General features: G+C 55.8%; 5 protein-coding genes across 5 annotated transcripts in view; 3 read left to right on the top strand and 2 right to left on the bottom strand.

The window, feature by feature from the left end:
* Positions 1-1,120, top strand: part of SPRG_21649 (hypothetical protein) — a gene marked incomplete at both ends in the record, with an annotated part of 1,377 nt that extends 257 nt beyond the window's left edge. Inside the window, one exon of the mRNA XM_012355201.1 lies at positions 5-1,120. Coding sequence (XP_012210591.1) covers positions 5-1,120 — 1,116 coding nt within the window. The remainder of the gene's footprint in view (positions 1-4) is intronic.
* Positions 1,121-2,377: 1,257 nt separating this feature from the next.
* Positions 2,378-6,738, top strand: SPRG_15954 (serine/threonine protein kinase; the record flags this gene model as incomplete). Its single annotated transcript, XM_012355202.1, has 26 exons — positions 2,378-2,392; positions 2,453-2,545; positions 2,607-2,696; positions 2,763-2,861; positions 2,920-3,012; positions 3,058-3,141; positions 3,191-3,292; positions 3,336-3,434; positions 3,480-3,608; positions 3,665-3,766; positions 3,818-3,925; positions 3,974-4,072; positions 4,130-4,228; positions 4,277-4,375; positions 4,425-4,508; positions 4,560-4,655; positions 4,708-4,782; positions 4,832-4,933; positions 4,980-5,081; positions 5,124-5,222; positions 5,271-5,378; positions 5,429-5,539; positions 5,589-5,681; positions 5,729-5,892; positions 5,936-6,680; positions 6,730-6,738. 26 exons carry the CDS (start codon positions 2,378-2,380, stop codon positions 6,736-6,738), a joined length of 3,099 nt encoding a protein of 1,032 aa, XP_012210592.1.
* Positions 6,739-8,820: 2,082 nt separating this feature from the next.
* SPRG_15955 (TKL protein kinase) lies at positions 8,821-14,985 on the top strand (the record flags this gene model as incomplete). Its single annotated transcript, XM_012355203.1, has 25 exons — positions 8,821-8,835; positions 8,896-8,988; positions 9,201-9,299; positions 10,116-10,217; positions 10,270-10,374; positions 10,430-10,528; positions 10,580-10,678; positions 10,739-10,918; positions 10,966-11,064; positions 11,115-11,213; positions 11,260-11,358; positions 11,409-11,507; positions 12,309-12,410; positions 12,461-12,565; positions 12,624-12,722; positions 12,767-12,865; positions 12,923-13,102; positions 13,155-13,253; positions 13,303-13,500; positions 13,547-13,627; positions 13,670-13,762; positions 13,810-13,908; positions 13,956-14,119; positions 14,167-14,908; positions 14,958-14,985. 25 exons carry the CDS (start codon positions 8,821-8,823, stop codon positions 14,964-14,966), a joined length of 3,258 nt encoding a protein of 1,085 aa, XP_012210593.1. The 3' UTR covers positions 14,967-14,985.
* Positions 14,986-15,574: 589 nt separating this feature from the next.
* Positions 15,575-16,782, bottom strand: SPRG_15956 (hypothetical protein; the record flags this gene model as incomplete). The annotated part of the gene is made up of 3 exons (XM_012355204.1): positions 15,575-15,853; positions 15,885-16,621; positions 16,684-16,782. 3 exons carry the CDS (start codon positions 16,780-16,782, stop codon positions 15,610-15,612), a joined length of 1,080 nt encoding a protein of 359 aa, XP_012210594.1. The 3' UTR covers positions 15,575-15,609.
* Positions 16,783-16,906: 124 nt separating this feature from the next.
* Positions 16,907-17,284, bottom strand: SPRG_15957 (hypothetical protein; the record flags this gene model as incomplete). The annotated part of the gene is made up of 2 exons (XM_012355205.1): positions 16,907-17,182; positions 17,258-17,284. The coding sequence occupies 2 exons, from the start codon at positions 17,282-17,284 to the stop codon at positions 17,030-17,032; spliced, it is 180 nt and encodes a 59-aa protein (XP_012210595.1). The 3' UTR covers positions 16,907-17,029.
* Between the last annotated feature and the right edge of the window lie 163 nt (positions 17,285-17,447).

Here is a 17,447-nt window from a genome sequence, read left to right on the forward strand (position 1 = left end):
CTAGTGCGGCGAAGTGGTCTGCGCCAGCTGCCTCCTCAAGAAGCTCGTCGAAGAAACCACGCGCGTCGGGCTGCGCGAGGTCAAAGTATGCATGACGTGTCTCTCGTCAACGAACGAGCGGCAGACCAAACCGTCGTCGTCGTCGCTCTCGTCGTCGTCGTCCAAGCTCGCGCCCGCCTCGCACAGCAGCGGCGCCATCGAGCCGCACGCCAAGCACGCAATGGACTCGTCCAAGTCGATCGAGTCGCTTGCCAAGGCCCCACACCACGAGACGCCGACGATCCACTACCTCGACGACGACGACGACCACCACCACCATGCTACGCTGCGCGGCGACGACGACGACCTGGACAACTTTCGCTTTACGGTCGAGTACGAGCTCGACTACAACTGGGTCTACCCGTGGCCGCGGCCGCCGACCTTGCGCAACGAGTCCGAGCGCCTCGACGCGCTGCGCGCCCTGCGCATCCTCGACACACCGCGCGACGATGGCTTTGACAGCATCTGTGAGCTCGCAACCAATGCGCTCCAGTGCCCGATCGGTGTCATTAGCTTTATGGACGACGACCGGCAGTGGTTCAAGGCGTGCATCGGCCTCACCGAGGCCGCGATTCCGCGCGACATCGCCTTCTGCGCCCACACGATCCGGTCGCAGGAAGCCATGGTGGTCCCGGATACAACCAAGGACCCGCGGTTCGTTCAGAACCCGCTCGTGACGGGCCCGACGCACATTCGGTTCTACGCAGGCGCGCCGCTGATTGCACCGACGTTTGGCCAAGTCATTGGCACCATTTGCGTCATGGACACCGTGCCCCATCCGCGCTGCGAGGTCGCGACGCTCGAGAAGCTCTCGACGATCGTCATGAAGAAGATTGCATTGTCATCAGCATCGACAAGTGCGAATATGATGCATGGCAGCGCGCGAGGATCGGCGACGAATTTGCGCGGCTACTCGTCGTCGTCGGTGTCGACGGTCGCCTCGTCGGCGTCGTCGAGCTACCCGAATACGACGACGGATCCGCCCTTGGGCAACCTCGAGTCGATGATGCTGCAGCTACTGTCCAAAGCCGCCGAGACCCAGCATCAGCTCGCGACCCAGCAGCAGCCCGCGCTCTTATAGAAGGAGCAGAAAACCATCTCGTTCGTGTGTCTAACCCTCGTAACTCGTGTCGTCCGTCGCTGTACGTTTATCATTTTATTAGCTGCAGGGTAAAGTGGCGGCAATCACTGTTTCGTGCAGACTCGATGACGAGGCGTCGTCGTCTGCAAGGAACGTGATGACGCACGCCGCTTGGACGCCAAGTCTCTCTCGACGGATACGTACTTGGCAAGTGGGGCCAGCCGCCGAGTCGACGACCAAGTAGAGACCTTCTTGGCGTTCGGATGTCAAAAAGTGACCTTTGATCGATGGCCAATTGCAGGCGGTGGGATGCCGTTGTTCTTTAGTCCAAGGTGAGGAACGGATGCGTTGATCGAGGCAAACGTTATTGAACGGTGTCCAGGTGCAGACGCAGTCGCTTGCAGCAAGGGTCCATAAATTGATTTATGTACCCTTGCTCGCCCCGACGTGCCACGCCATGAGCTCCAGGAATCTGGGGATGTGTACATCTTGTTGGAATGCAGTGAAATAATGTACTTATCAACAAAAAACGCCGGCAAAATGACACTCGGTCCGGAGCGTTCGTCGCTGGGTTCACGTACTGGATACCACGCCGTCTCGCGCGGTGCAAATATCAAATCGATGTAGCCGCTTCCGTTGCAAAGTGGTCGCAGCCGCTGATCTTGTACTACAATATGTGGCCGCGTCCAAGCTCTGCCCAAGATAGTATCAATAAAGCCGTCAAGAAATGTCGTTGGCGCAAACCATTGCTTGGTGCCCGCAATGTTCGCCACGCTCAAGTTGTCTTACGTCGATGCCAGCTCTCTGGCGGGTGCGATGACACCGGCCACCGGCATCGACGTCGATGCAATCAGCGTCGCCCAGCGCGCCAAGCACGACGTCAGATGCGGAAACTAGTACGCGCGCCATGGCGGGCAAAGTCGTTCGATGATGTGAGCGGGTTGAGCGACGACCTGAGTTGGACGTTTGCAAATGACTCGCGCGTGGCCGAGCCAGAGAGCTGATCGCAGATTCTTATGACTGCGGAAAGCCAAAGAAACGCCCGCGCCAATGCAATGAAGTCGTACACAGCGCTCGTCGATCGGATCTCACGATATTTGTTTTTTGGTCGCAACCGAGCGACAGTGACGTGGCGGTGTCCTGCACTTGGTGGTGATTTTGGCCAATCGGACGTGAGAGTTGAAAATGGCGGCGTTTCATTGGAAGGGGTCAATCACTTGATCATTTTCGATTTGGACGTCTGCGGCCGAGTGGACCATGTGGAAGAAGCAGGTACATGAGACGAAGAGATGAAGACAAGGGAAGCGACCGACTGCGTGTGCGGCTACATAGAAAGAGCTCCTTGATGCTATAATGCATGGTCGACTGGACGATGTGAAGCGGCTCGTGGAAGAAAAAGGCGTGAATCCCAACTACGACAATGGCGTACGTTGTCTTGTCGATCGATCTATTGGATGTATTGATATTTGTATGCTATTGGTTGTAGTTTGCATTGCGCGCTGCTACTTTGCAAGGTCATACGAACGCCGTCGACTACTTGCTGAAAAAGAACGCGTCGACGGAATTTTGTACTCCGGTACGTCGATCGATATTTCTCTTTTCGATTGTCTTTGGATCCCCAATGAAGTTGAGCAATCGGTAGTTTGGATATACACCTCTGATTTTCGCTGCTCAACACAATTATCTCAAAATCGTGCGTCTCCTCTTGGACGCCAACGCAGATATCAACGCCAAAACCAACGTATGTTGTCTCTCCATCCTCCTCTGATATCGTTTTTTCTAAAAACAAACGGACGCAGTACAACAAAACAGCGCTCGACATTGCGGTTGAAGAGGGACACAATGACGTGGCGCAGCTCTTGCGCAGCCATCCTCAACGCAAGATCAACAATGTACATCAACACATTGGACTTATCGATCGACGTTCCCATGCGTAGCTTCTACCGACCTCGCACGAACGCATCCAAGACGCCATCCACCTCATCAAGGAGCCCCATACCGACGTGAATCTGCGAGATGGCGTACGTCACCTGCATTATGAGCAACGTACTAATGATTCTATTGTTGTAGAATTTTGTCCCGCTGCTGCATTTGGTGACCGACACGGGTAACATGGAGCTACTGCAAACTCTCCTTGAAGAGCCTGCCCTTGATGTGAACGCCACCGACAAGGTACAAAACACGCAGCTAGCATACACGAAATAGTATATCGTAGGACGAGCAAATGGCGCTTGCCCGTGCGATGGCCAAGAACGACATGGCTGCGGTTGTTGCCCTTTTGAAAGCCAACGCCAGTCTTGGCCAGCTGAGCGAGGTATAAATGCGATTACACATACATCATTCGATGCACTAATATTAGGCGCAACTGCGCGCCCTCATCGAAGCTGATCTCTCTGGCAATGCACTGCTTCAAGCCGCCTCGACCAACAACGCTAGCCGCGTCGAGGGCCTGATCCTCGCTGGTGTCCGTCCTGGAACCACCAACAAGGTGCAACGATTTCTTACACCCACCATCGCCTTGAGACGATACCTCTACATCAATAGGACGGAGCCTCCGCGCTGCACGTGGCGGCTGCCAACGGCAACGACGCCATCGTCCAGCTACTGCTGGCAAAGGATGCGTCACTCTCGCTCCAAAGCGACCATGTAATGTGTACCTCCAAAGACAACCAACCATTTAGATTCCATACTATCTAGCGAGGCAATCTGCCGCTGCACCTCGCGGCAGCACACGGTCACTTGACCATCGTCGATCACTTGCTCAAAGACTCGACCCTCAGTAGTGGTCTCGACTGCACCAACAACGTACGCACTATCCTTTCTGTCAACAGAGATGCTCATGACGACATGTAGGCGGGTGAGGAGCCCCTCTTCGCGGCAGCCAAAACGGGGCATGACACCGTCGTCAAACGCTTGCTTGAAGCCAAGGCCAAAACCAACACCACGGCCACGGTTCGCATCCAAGTCGCACTCGACGCCTCCGATGAACCCATGTTATTCTCCATCTAGGATGGTTCGACGCTCCTGCATGCCGCCGCGCTGGGTGGCAGCGTCATCATCCTTCGTCATCTCCGATCGCATTTTTCGACCGTTGACGTCTGCGACGAGGTCCTCACTTCCACCCCTCTCAACGTCTCTGACTCGAATACGACGTAGAGGGGGCAGACGCCATTGCATGTCGCGGCCAAGCAAGGACATGACACAGCCGTTCAATTCCTCTTGGGCGCCAACGCCAGCGTATTTGCCACATCCAGCGTACGACGGCCAACTTTATCCTCTTCGACGTTTCTTGCATGTCGTCTAGGACGATGCGACACCGCGGATGCTGGCGACAGCGCCGACCGTTCTCACCATCTTGCGCGACGCCGAAGCAAGAGCGCACGCTGAAGTACGACGATACATGTAGCGAGCCATTATCACGCGTCATTTCGACGCCTAGGAGCGTACGCTGGCAAACGCCATCGGGGCGCGTCATTGGAAGCAAGTCCAGAGGCTGATGCTTGATGGCGTCGCCGTCACGGACGCCGATGATGTGGTACGTCGTTTGTCTTTGCGTATTGTTGTCGGTGCAAGAGCATGGAATCTAGGACACGATTGTGGACGAATGGCTCGCTACCGGCGACCCATCGCTGCTGCAAGCGATAGCCGCTGGTCCAAAAGAGGTGCCTACGACGCTATTGGCACATATGATATGCACAAGCAGCATCCTAGCTGGCCCAGAAAGCGCTGCATGCAGCAGCGGTCAGCAACAAGGTGCGGCTGGTGATGCGCCTACTCCACGCCTCATCGTCCGATCTTGATGTTGTCTCCAACGTAATGTACACTCTCCCGCAATGCCAAACACACAACGCGACGCTAGACGGGACCATCTCCGTTGCACGGTGCTGCTCGAGAAGGCAAAACGGCAGTCCTCACGCATTTGCTGGCCAGAGCCCGCGTCCCCATCAACACGAAAAACGAGGTATTAGACATTGTCGATCATTCCATTCATGTCGTCGTGTAGGAAGGGTACACGGCGCTGGCACTCGCGGTTCGGAACAACAAGAGCTTATCGGTGCAGCTGCTCCTTTCCGTGGGCGCCGACCCCATGATCCCAATGCCGGTTCGAGTCTGCCTCTGCGCTTGGGCCATTAGTATCACCATCGAGTAGGATGGCACGTCACTTGTGCAAATGGCGTCTGCGGGTCTTCCGACTACACGCAACGTTCTGGCCGCGCTGTTTGAGACCTTTGGGGTCGTTCTCGCGCCAGACGATGCTGTAACTCGAGACCGATCGCTTCCGAGGACACTGACACCAATTTTGCGTAGCCATGGGACGAGGCACTCGCGCAGGCCCTCGTACACGCCGTGCGTAATGGCGACGAGAGGGCCGTGCGCTGCCTTTTAGACGCGGATGCGAAGGTTTCGACCTTGCTACCGGTACTGATCGATCTCAATCTCGAATTTCGCATGGTCACCGCTGATTCAGAACGGCCAAACGCTCTTGGCCGCGGCCATCCAAGCGGACTACGATGCCATTGCGCGACTGCTTTTTCAACCTCTGTACCCGGAGGCCGTGACGGTAGTACGCTTGGTGGGACGATGGAGATGAGAAATTGATTTGCGTAGGCTTCTCTGGCCGACGTGGAGCTGGGGGCCGGCATCTTCTCGCACAGCAATGTCCTTGTCGTCAAGGCCACGTACCAAGGCAAGGCCGCCGTCTTGAAAGGGCCAACGACACACGTCCAACGCATTGCCGATTCCTTCCAAAATGAAGTCGACAACATGCGAGTGTACGCGATGCAATGCGAGGGCTTGTGTAACAAAGCAGCGTAGATGCTCGTCCCCGTATGTGCTGCCGCTGCTCGCGATCCTCGACACCAAGACGCGCGAGCCGCTGCTCGGGATCGAGCACGACGTTCTCAACAGCCCGGCGATGGTGATGGAGTACATGGACCAAGGCGATCTAAGCAAGTACCTCAAGGCGAAACGGGATGGGCGGCCGCTGGCCTTGGAGCTCTCAACGATCGAGGTCGCGCTAGTCGTGGCAAGAGCACTCGCCGACCTCCACCGCCGCAACATGATGCACCGCGACGTCAAGAGCCTCAACATCTTTCTCTCGAGAACCCACTATATTCGATTGGGCGATCTCGGCTCGGCGCGCACCCTCGACCCAAACAATACCATGACGTCCAATGCCGGCACTCCGTACTGGATTGCGCCCGAGGTGCTTCGGGACCCGGAGCATGCAGGCGAAGGTCGCATCTATACGACGGCCGCCGACATTTACTCGTTTGGCGTCGTCTTGACCGAGCTCGACACCCGTGACGTGCCGTACCACGATGTCGTTGGTCCCAAGCGCGGTTCGATCCTCTCCAAGGTCCTCGCGGGAGAGTTGCGCCCGACGATGAGTGCGACGTGCCCTCGCTGGCTCCACACGCTTGCCAACCAGTGCATGGCGTTTGATCCAACAAACCGTCCGACCGCCGATGCCATTGTTCAAGAGCTCTTGCTCCACCGCCACGACGACGCGCCGGCCCGCACCGATGGCGTTTTGGTTCCCAGCCCTAATACGAGCGCGGTAGACACGTCTGGATTCTATCAAGTGCGTCTCATGCGTCCATGTCTAGACTGCCTAAGTGGTGATCTCTGCGTCGACATAGGGCTCAATTGAATTACATGAGTTTGTTTTTTGAAGAAATGAAAAGAGTCCATCTGCGATTGTACTGTCGGTGCGACAGTGAGAGAGAACGACACGACAAGGCGCAGGTAGCTGTCCAACCATCGCAGTCGGTAAAATGAATGCACTGGTTGGCTGGATACTGTCTCCGCAGTCCATGATGAAGGCTCTGGTACGCCCAAAGAATGTCCAAGACAGAAAAGCAATGGAATGAAAGAGAATACCCCACCGACCGTGCGCTAGCATCCTTCGCTCCCTTGCACGCGGGCTAGGTGTCTGTCTTCGTTGCCAAGGCGCCTGCGACGCCAGGTCATTTGGCTGTGACGTTGACGAGCACATGGCACACGTCTATTGCCAGCTGATGCTACTCAAGGTAGTCGGACCCATCTCTCCTTGCACCAGGTTCTCATCTTCCGAGTCGAGGAGGCTTGCCAATGCTATATTGCTGCCAACGACGGGGCCACGGTCCTCGCGCTGCTGGTCCAAGGCGCACATGTCGTCGTCCATGCCTTCATTGTTCGTGCTTGTCATATTGAAATGAAAACTCGTGGATCGAGAGAGGATGGGCTAGCACATGCGTGTGGCCCATGCCGTCGCGACCAATGACGCAGCGCTGTTGGATGCTTGAGGTCGTCGAGACGAGCGAGTAGTTGCAAGCAGTAAAAAACCGCCCACAAAACGAGTGAATGGCAGGACGGTCGACGCGACAGCATGCGCTGGTCCTTGCGGTCGAGCACAACAAGACGCATAGCTTACACACCTCGTGCGCGCGACTGTCCGATCGGTCGTCGTCGTCTCTGCAGTGCAATCACATCGTCTGTCTCATCTCTCTCTCCTCGTCGACAAGACCTACTCTCCGTTGCACGAGGCAGCGCCACGCAATCACACGCGAATTCTTAGCTCTTGTTAACCTGTTTGTCTAGCAACCTTGATGTACCGAACCAGGTGAGTGAGTCTTTTGTCTCTGGATCACATACAAATGTTGTCTATCCACAGTGTATGGTTCGGATGAGTTCTCGGCACTGGTGACGCTCGTCGTCGACGCCAATCACGTAGCGGGTGCTGACGCGTGTCATTGTCCACGGCCACGCTGCTGGGATTTTCGCCTGGAAAGAATCAATCTTTCAAGAGCTCGATCGCTCGCGTAGGAGCCGCTGGTACACCACGCAATTGCTTCGTTTCGCGACGTGTGTTGAACGTCTTGTTGACTGCGATAATCGACGCGACCGACATGGTAGATGACACACACTGTATCGAGTTTGCGCAAAAAGGGTGTTTTGGATCATCATCGTTATCGGCTCCCACACAATGATGGTCTGTACGGCACCACGCCAAGCAACGCTTAACGCTTGGGGCTATTGGCGTCGGCGGAAAAGCGCTGTGTCGAGTCGGCGACTAATGCATCGACGCAGCAGCGCTGCCGATGCCCACACGTCGGCTTGCGGTCGGTTGCTGTGATGGCAGTTGACGCATTTTGGTGTTTGGCAAAGTGGCTTGGCCATAAGGACGAGCGGCATGTGTCTCTTCTTGCCGTCAATGACGTCGACGGAAGCGACGTGCTCACGGATGCCATCTGCCTGCTGTCGCCTTGAAGCCTTTGTCGTGACACTCGGACGCCTAGGAGCCGCAGTAGCCTTCATCGGGTGTGGGCCACTACTACGTTGAAAGCCTTGCAATGGACTATCGATGAGACACCCTCATGGTGGCACGCCTCGCCGTCCTCGTGGCTGCTTGTGCCGTGACCGACGCCATCGTTTTGTTTTGCGTCGTCATGACGAAGCTGAACACGCTAAATGGTACGTACACCTCCTGCGATCCTTTACCTCCTGCGATTCTATTGCAAAGGAAGATCGAGTAAGCGTCGCCCGCGTATGTGGCGTGTGGCGCCGAGCAGTCGTCGTGACGTGGCGTGGTACAGGGATTGTGAAATTGTTGCTGTATTTTGGCCAATCAAAATTGACAGACATAAATCATGGCACGTGATTGGAAGGGGTAAGTCACTTGATCATTTTCGTTTTGGACGTCGACGGCCAAGAGGACCATGGCGTGGGGGGAGGTACATGAGACGAAGAGACGAAGATGAAGGAAGCGATCGACTGCGTCTCTGACTACATAGAAGGAGCTCTTGTATGCTGCAGCTGACGGTCGACTGTACGAAGTGAAGGACTTCGTGGAAGAAGAAGGCGTCGATCCCAACTTCAGAGATGGCGTACGTTGTCTTGTCGATCGATCTATTGGATATTGATATTGGTATGCTATTGGTCGTAGGAAGCCTTGTGCTTGGCTGCTATGAATGGTCGAACGAGCGTCGTCGACTACTTGCTGAAGAAGAACGTGTCGACGGAAAGTCGCATTGTACGTCGATCGATCGCTTAATTCTTCTTTTCGATTGTATTGCAATTAAAATTCAACGATCGGTAGGATGGAGATACACCTCTGATTCGCGCTGCGAGAGACAATTATCTCGAAGTTGTGCGCCTCCTCTTGGCCGCCAACGCCGATGTCAACGCCACAAACTACGTACGTTGTCTCTACGATATCGTTTTTCTAACGAAAGGACGTAGATCAACGAGACAGCGCTCGACATTGCGGTTGAAGAGGGACACAATGCCATTGCGCAGCTCTTGCGCGACCATGCCCAACGCAAGATCAACAAGGACGAGGTACACACACAAACCATATATCGCCCATCAACATATTTGCTAAGTGGAATATATTCCTCTAGCTCCTAACAGCACTGCTCGAACGACGCTTCTCGGACGCTACGAGCCTTTTGTCGGATCCTGCCATGGACGTCAACCTTTGCGATGGCGTACGCAATACCATCTCTTCCATCCATGTACTACACGGGCTTGCATCTAGGACCGCGTCCCTCTGCTGCTTCTTGTGACGGACGCGGGTGACATGAAGATGCTGCAAACCCTCCTGTCCAAACCCAACCTCGATGTGAACGCTACCGACAAGGTAATGCACAAGTTGAGAGGAACTCGAGTCTCACACACTATTGTAGCACGGACAAACAGCGCTAGCTCGTGCGATTGCCAAGAAGGACGTCGCAGCGGTCTTTGCTCTTTTGAAAGCCAACGTCAGTCTTGGCCAGCTCAACGAGGTATGAAGACGATTACGCATAAATCGTCCGATACATTGATATTAGGCGCAACTGCGTGCCATCATCGAAGTTGATCTCTCTGGCAATGCACTGCTTCAAGCCGCCTCGACCAACAACGCTAGCGTCGTCGAGCGGTGGCTTCTCGCTGGTGTCCGTCCTGCAACCACCAACGACGTGCGACGATTCCTCTTTTTCATGCTACATCAAATATACCTCTCCATCCATAGGACGGAGCCACCGCGCTGCACGTGGCCGCTGCCAACGGCTACGAGGCCATCGCGCAGCTGCTGCTGGCCAAGACCGCGTCACTCTCGATCTACAGCGACCATGTATTCCATACCTCTACTCTACCAACCTTTCATATTCCATAAAACTATCTAGCGAGGCAATCTGCCGCTGCACCTTGCGGCCGCCAACGGTCACTTGACCATCGTCGATCGGTTGCTCAAAGACTCGACCCTCAGCGGTCTCAACTGCACCAACAACGTAGGACTCCTCAACACTCGTTATCTTGATAGATTGATTGTTGAAATGTGTCTAGGAGGGCTGGTCACCCTTGACAGTCGCAGTTCAGAGCGGCCACGCGCCCGTCGTTTCGCGCTTGCTTCAATCCGGAGCGTCGCTCGACTTCACTGCCAGCGTACTCAACCTCATTTCATGCTCCACAAGTTGTCACATGTGTTGCTTGTAGAATGGATGGACGCTGCTGCACGAAGCTGCGGCGACAGGAAACCTCAAAGTGATCCAAGCCCTCCTCTCGACCCAGCTCAACATTTTTGCCAAAACCACGGTGCGTTGCAAGAGCTCTCTATGAACAAAGTGAAATGACGCGTCGGTGTCATTAACGTAGGCGGGCGAGACACCCTTGATGACCGCGACGCGAAAGCAACGCCCCAACATCATCCTCCAAGCCTTCAGAGACATCGAGGCCGCTGAAAACAAACGTTTTTTGGACGCCGTTCGCAGTGGTGAAAAGGCCCACGTCGATTCCCTTCTCAAAAAAGGCGTCAACGTCGACACCAAAGACGCGGTGCGCCTACTCTCTCAAAATATGCAATGTGTCTTATGGACCCATAGACGGGCTTCTCGGCGCTGCATGTGGCTGCGTCGTTGGATCAGTTGACAGTTGCGTTGCTACTTGTGGCTGCTGGTACCACCCTCGACGCAGCGGATGCGGTATCGTCAAAGAAATGGTAGATATCACATGTCTCACCACACGATGGTAGGACGGTCCGACTGCGCTGCACACTGCTGCGTCTGCAAACTGCGTCCGCGTCGCCGAGCTACTCGTGGTGGCAGGAGCCAAGTTGGATGCCACGGATCTTGTACAAGCTTTCAGGCGTCATCGCGATAATGATTGCTTGGGACTAGGATCGACGCCAGCCGCTGCACGTCGCTGCTATGCAAGGACACGCTGCCGTCGCGCAGTGCCTATTGGAGCGCGGCGCAGATATCAACGCACTCGATGGGGTAGACGCCATTTCCTTTTCGATAGCTTTATAAAACGTCGTGGTGCGTAGGCCGGGATGACGCCGCTGCATCACGCAGCCATGAAGGGCTCTGGCGCGGTCGTCAAATTGCTCTTGAAGGCCAACGCGTCGGTCTCTGCCCAAAACAAAGTACGTATATATGTCTGGCTAGCAGAATTTAATCGATATTGTGTAGAATGGGGCAACGCCTTTGGCACTCGCCAAGCAAAACCAGGTCATTGTGCGCATGATGACACGTCACTTGGTACAACCTTTTGCGTCCTTCCAACACGGTTGTGACGATAATGATGTACTATGCATTAGCTCCTCGCAGCCGTGCAGAAGAAGGATGTCAATGCCCTGCAGCAGATGCTGAATGCCGGCGCATCCACCGACGAACGCGACAACGTATGTGCGGTGGATCGATTGAAACCTCCTTCACATGCATGATCTTTAGGCTGGCACGCCGCTGCTGCACCTCGTCATTGAGAGCAGTAGCTCCGAGTTGCTCAAAGTGATGATGATCAAGTCGGCCAACGTGGACCTCAACGTCATCGACACGGTACCTTTTGTTGGTGGTTGATGGGTCGCATGTCTCATATTCATGAAAAGAATGGGCGAACGCCCCTCGACCGCGCGGTCTGCAACACGAATGTCGCTGCCGCCTTGGCCCTCGTGCTTGCCGACGCTGTCACCAAGCAGTTGCGCAAGGTCGGTGCCTCGAACGTTGCTGGACGCTGCTTCAATGCTTGTGTAGAACCAAATGCGTGGCTTTGTCCAAACGTACGGCGCCCACATGTTTGGTGTGGCGCTACGTGACGCCATCGCGGCCAACGACCAAAAAAGAGTGGAAAGACTCCTCGGCCTTGGCGTCTCGCCCGCCTCGACCAACGAGGTGCATATTTCCCAGGCCAAGCTTGAACTCTATGTACAATGTGGAATGGACTGTAGAAAGGGGAGACAAGTCTGCACGTGGCCGTCACCAAGAACCACGTTGCGTTTGTTCAGCTGCTGCTCGCGCAGGATGCGACCCTGCCGCAACACGGCGACAAGGTATATCAGATCTGGAATCTGAAATGGCTTCAAATGCATTCCGCAACTAGTTTGGTAACGTGCCTCTGCACCTCGCGGCGGCGTGTGGTCAAGTGACGATCGTCGACGCGTTGCTCAAGAATGTCGACAAGAGTGGCATCGACGCCATCAACCACGTACTACTCTTCTACCATCAACGCAAGCTCTCACTCACTTGTTTTTGGGGTGGTGTAGGAAGGCGACTCGCCCCTTGTCATCGCCGTCAAGAAAGGCCACGTTGACGTTGTGTCGCGCTTGCTACAAGCCAAAGCATCGCTGCGCTGCACGACGAGCGTACGTTCTGCTCCCATCTCGAAGTCGATGGTCATGCGGTGTAGACGGGGTGGACGCTGCTGCACGAGGCGGCAGCGAGCGGCAATCTCAAGGTAATTCAAGCGCTCGTCGAGACGCCGCTCAACATCGTTGCGAAAACCACGGTATGTCTCATGACAACAATCGACGGCGGAAATGAATCGTTTGTGTCATATGCGTAGGCGAGCGAGACGCCACTCAAGATCGCGATCGACAAGCAGCACGCAGACGACGTCCTCCAAGCTTTGAGAGACGCGGAGGCCGCTGCGAATCGGCGCTTCTTGGACGCGGTGTCGAGTGGTGACGTCGAGCTCGTCGACGCGTGTCTCAACAAGGGCGTCGACATCAACACGACAGACGAGGTATGTCCATCCTCACAATGGATCGTGGATGATGGAATATGTGATTTGGTAGAAGGGCCGCACGGCGCTGCACGTGGCCGTGACCAAGAACCACGCAGATGTCGTCGAGCAACTCGTGCGTGGAGGTGCTACGCTCGTTGTTTGCGACGCGGTGCGTTGTCCGAGCCACGCTGCTGTTGGTTGTTGACGCTGGTTGGTAGGCCGGCACTTCGCCTCTCTTCCTCGCGGCGCAGCAAGACAAGGCGGCGATGGCCGATGTGCTCTTGACGTCGTTTGAGGCAATGGCGACTTGTATCCGCTTGAGCTACGCCGAGGCCGTCGACAAGGGCCACAAGGCGGTCACTGATGTGTTGTTTCCGCACCTGCAGCAACGCGTCGCGGATTCGGATCCGGATCCGGTGGGCCGACGTTCGACACCACATGTATATCTCATGTGTACATTAGGAGGCGGACCGCGCGGCCAAAGAGGCCAGCCGAGACGCTCTCCTTTCCATCTTCCGTGTCGCCTTGGACAAGGCCGATATGGTGGGTTCAAGTATACGGATCACGACAATATTGTCTTCGTAGGAGGCGACCTTGGTAAAAGCCGTGGTGGTCGGCCACGTCGACGCCGTGCAGTGCCTCTTGGCGATGGGCGCCGACCCGACGACGATGCGACCGGTGCAATGACTCGACAAGCGTCATCAAGTTGCTATGGAGTTTTTTAGGAGCAAGACGGGTGGACGCTTCTGGCATTGGCGATCCGGCAAGCCAACGACGCTGTCGCTCAAGTGCTCTATCCTTATCTGTACCCAGGTCCAACGGCGGTACAACATCTACATATATTGACTATCGACTGAATGCAATGTACTAGGCTACGGCCGACGCGCTCGTCATCGAGGGGGAAATCTTTGGTGGCCCCGCCGTCACCGTCAATAAGGCCACGTACGGCGGCAAGGCCGTGGTCACAAAAGGTCCCAGTTTCCCCATCCCGCGCGAGATCAAGAATTTTATGAAAGAAATCGACACGATGCGCACGTACGAGCTGACGCAACGATATGACCATATGACCATATTCTGCGTAGGTGCACGTCGCCATACCTCCAGCCGCTGCTCGCAGTCCTCGACAATGGCTCCGAGAAGCCGCACTTCGTCCCGCCCGAGACGTTTCTGTACAGCCCGACGATGATCATGGAGTACATGGAGCTCGGGGACTTGCACAAGTACCTTCAGAAAAAACGGTACACTCACGTCGAGATGGAGCTCTCGACGAGCGAGGTTGCGCTTGTCGTGGCGTTGGCGCTGGCCGACCTCCACCGTCGCAAGGTGATTCACCGCGACGTCAAGAGCCTCAACATCTTTCTCTCAAAGACGCACTACGTCCGGCTCGGTGACCTTGGCTCGGCGCGCGCCCATGACCCAGCTCAAGTGATGTCATCGAACGCTGGCACACTAATCTGGACGGCGCCCGAGGTGCTCCGGGACCCGGATCATGCAGGCGAAGGACGCATGTACACGACGGCCGCCGACATTTACTCGTTTGGCGTCGTCTTGACCGAGCTCGACACCGGCGAACTGCCGTTTCACGATATTGTCGGTTCCGAGCGCGGTTCGATCCTCACCAAGGTCCTCGCGGGAGAGTTGCACCCGACGATGAGTGCGACGTGCCCTCTCTGGCTCCAGACGCTTGCCAACCAGTGCATGGCGTTCGATCCAACAAACCGTCCGACCGCCGATGCCATTGTTCAAGAGCTCTTGCTCCACCGCCACGATGACGCGCCGGCCAGCACCGATGACGTTTTGGCTCCCAGCCCTAATACGAGCGCGGTAGACACGTCTCGATTCTATCAAGTGCGTCTCATGCGTCCATGTCTAGGCTCCGTAAGTGTTAATCTCTGCGTCGACACATGGCTCGATTGAACTACATGAGTTTGTTTTTTGAAGAAATGAAAAGAGTCCATCTGCGATTGTACTGTCGGTGCGACAGTGAGAGAGAACGACACGACAAGGCGCAGGTAGCTGTACAACCATCGCAGTCGTCAAAATAAATGCACTGGTCGGCTGGCTACTGTCTCCGCGGTCCATGATGAAGGCTCTGGCTGCAGTACGCCCGAAGAATGTCCAAGACAGAAAATGCAATGGAATGAAGAAGAATACCCCACCGACCGGTGCTCTAGCATCCTTCGCTCCCTTGGACGCGGGCTAGGTGTCTTCGATCGGGCTAGGGTATTCAGCTTTACGCAGGATAGGGTTCCAGCAGCCTCGTGAATTCCGCCAAGCACACCCATATGAGCGTTAACGGCTTGTACGAGTGCTATCGATGGCGCTGTGGCTCATCGCGAGTCTGGGATGCCGTTTCCCACGCAACCTACTCTTCCATCCCTTTTTTGGGATTGAAATCTGCAACGATCCAACCTGTTTGGATACCTCGATCCAAGTGGATAGCCCACTTATAATCAAATACAACTCCAAAACGCAGGTACTATTGTCTGTGTACTATAATATGCAATTCCTCTTGACGCGAGTATTCAGGTGCTAAAGCACGGCATCATCTTGAGGTGTGGCATCGCATCCAAGGGCTTCATGGCTTTCAAAAACGGCGCGTTCACCGAGCGCCAGTCCAGATTCAAGAGACCTTCCACATAGTTGCCCGGCGTATCGGCCGGGTTGTACTGGTACGCGGACTCGGGGTTGAGCGACCACATGTAGCCCCCGGCATAACTCTCGCTCAAAATCGCCTTGATCGTAAAGTCCGTGCAGCGCTGCATCTTGCTTGGCGTTCAAATAGCCAAACATGTCGTACATGGTATTGGTCACACGCCCCAAGAGCTTCTCGTCGCTGAGCTCGACGTAGCCGTTGATGGCGTTCCCAGCCCCGACCTTGCCGCCGCCAAAGAGATAGTACTGCGGAAACACCGCCGGGTTGTAGTAGTGCGGCGCGTACACGAGCTTCTCGGGGGTGGGGAGGACGACGGGGAAGGCGCCGGCCTTCTGGAGCCCGCCGCCAAACCAGTCGTAGTACGCAAACGCTTGGCCATCGAGCGTCACGATCGTATGCTGGGCGTTGACGCCTTCGACAAAGACGAGCCATTTCGGACAGCCTTTGAGAACGCGCGCGCCAATGAGCTCGGCGCCGAGCTTGAAATCGTTCTTGCCGCCATCACCCCACGTCGCAGTAAACGGTTCGTTCTTGACGTCAATGCCAAGGACGTTCCAGTACTTGTCCGAGCAGAGCGCGGCCGTGAGCATGTCGATGGCTTTCAAGAAATCCTCGACCGGCGTCTCCGGACTGTACCAGAGCGGACTCCCTTCGTTTCGGATGTCGAGCGTGTGCATGGAAATCATGACCGAGATCTGGCGATACCCGAGCGACTGGGTCACCGTCTGGAGCAACCCGAGATACGACGTCAGATCCAGTGCGCGGTTGGTGACGCGGTTGATGATCGACACTTCGGGCGCCTTGTTCTCGAGGATGCTCGAGACGCAGAGCGGCATGCGCACCGAATTGAGCTTGTTGTTGGCGAGAACCTGGGCGATCGCCTACTAGCCATATTCGATACGGGTTAGGGTCTGCGCGACGGACACTCGACCAGGCGACGTACGGCGTTGGTGCCTTCCTCGTCGTTGTCAAAGAGACCAAACGGCGCTTCGAGACCACTAGAACGGGTCGCGGGTAAGAAGCCCACATCCTTTGGCTCCATCACAAACTCGAGTCCAGCCGTGAGCGTCGATGGTTTGTGTGCGTATGGGTGTTGAGGAACTCCATGTGCAAGGTATTCGTGCAGAGACCGACACGACGCGGCAATAGTACAGCTCACGTACTACGTCGACAAAATGATACGACGTCATCGACACCGACCCGATCGCTGCCATTGGCGCCGGTGCGTCGCTGCGATTATAGCTACACAATCTACATTCCCTAACCCTATATATATACTGCGATGGTTGTTAAAAAATGGCCTTGCTGTCACCGCCGTCGACGCTTTGGCAGTACGGGATCACGACTTGCGTGATGCACTGGTGCACCGCGTCGAGCTCGGCGATTTCCCGCGGCGGGTGCGTGCGGTCGGTTTCCGCAAAGATGCCGCAGCAAAATTCAACCTGCTCGAGCATCTCGTAGAGCCGCGCCAGCTTGCGGGCTTCGGTCGCCGACTTGGCTTGCGAGTGCGCTTGCACGTATTTCTGAAAGCTCTGGAGCACCATGCCGACCTTTTGGCCATAAATCTCCTTGAGGGCCGCGTGCTATGCAATAGAGACCACGACATCAGCCCATTGCCCTCGCCTTGGCGTCGAAAGATGAAGAAGGATGTACCTTGCGCCAGTAGACGTGCTGCGACGGCGCGTCCGAGGCCGCCGACGAAAAGCT

Source organism: Saprolegnia parasitica, assembly GCF_000151545.1.
Source record: "Saprolegnia parasitica CBS 223.65 unplaced genomic scaffold supercont2.216, whole genome shotgun sequence".
In the NCBI taxonomy this organism is placed as follows: domain Eukaryota; phylum Oomycota; class Saprolegniomycetes; order Saprolegniales; family Saprolegniaceae; genus Saprolegnia; species Saprolegnia parasitica.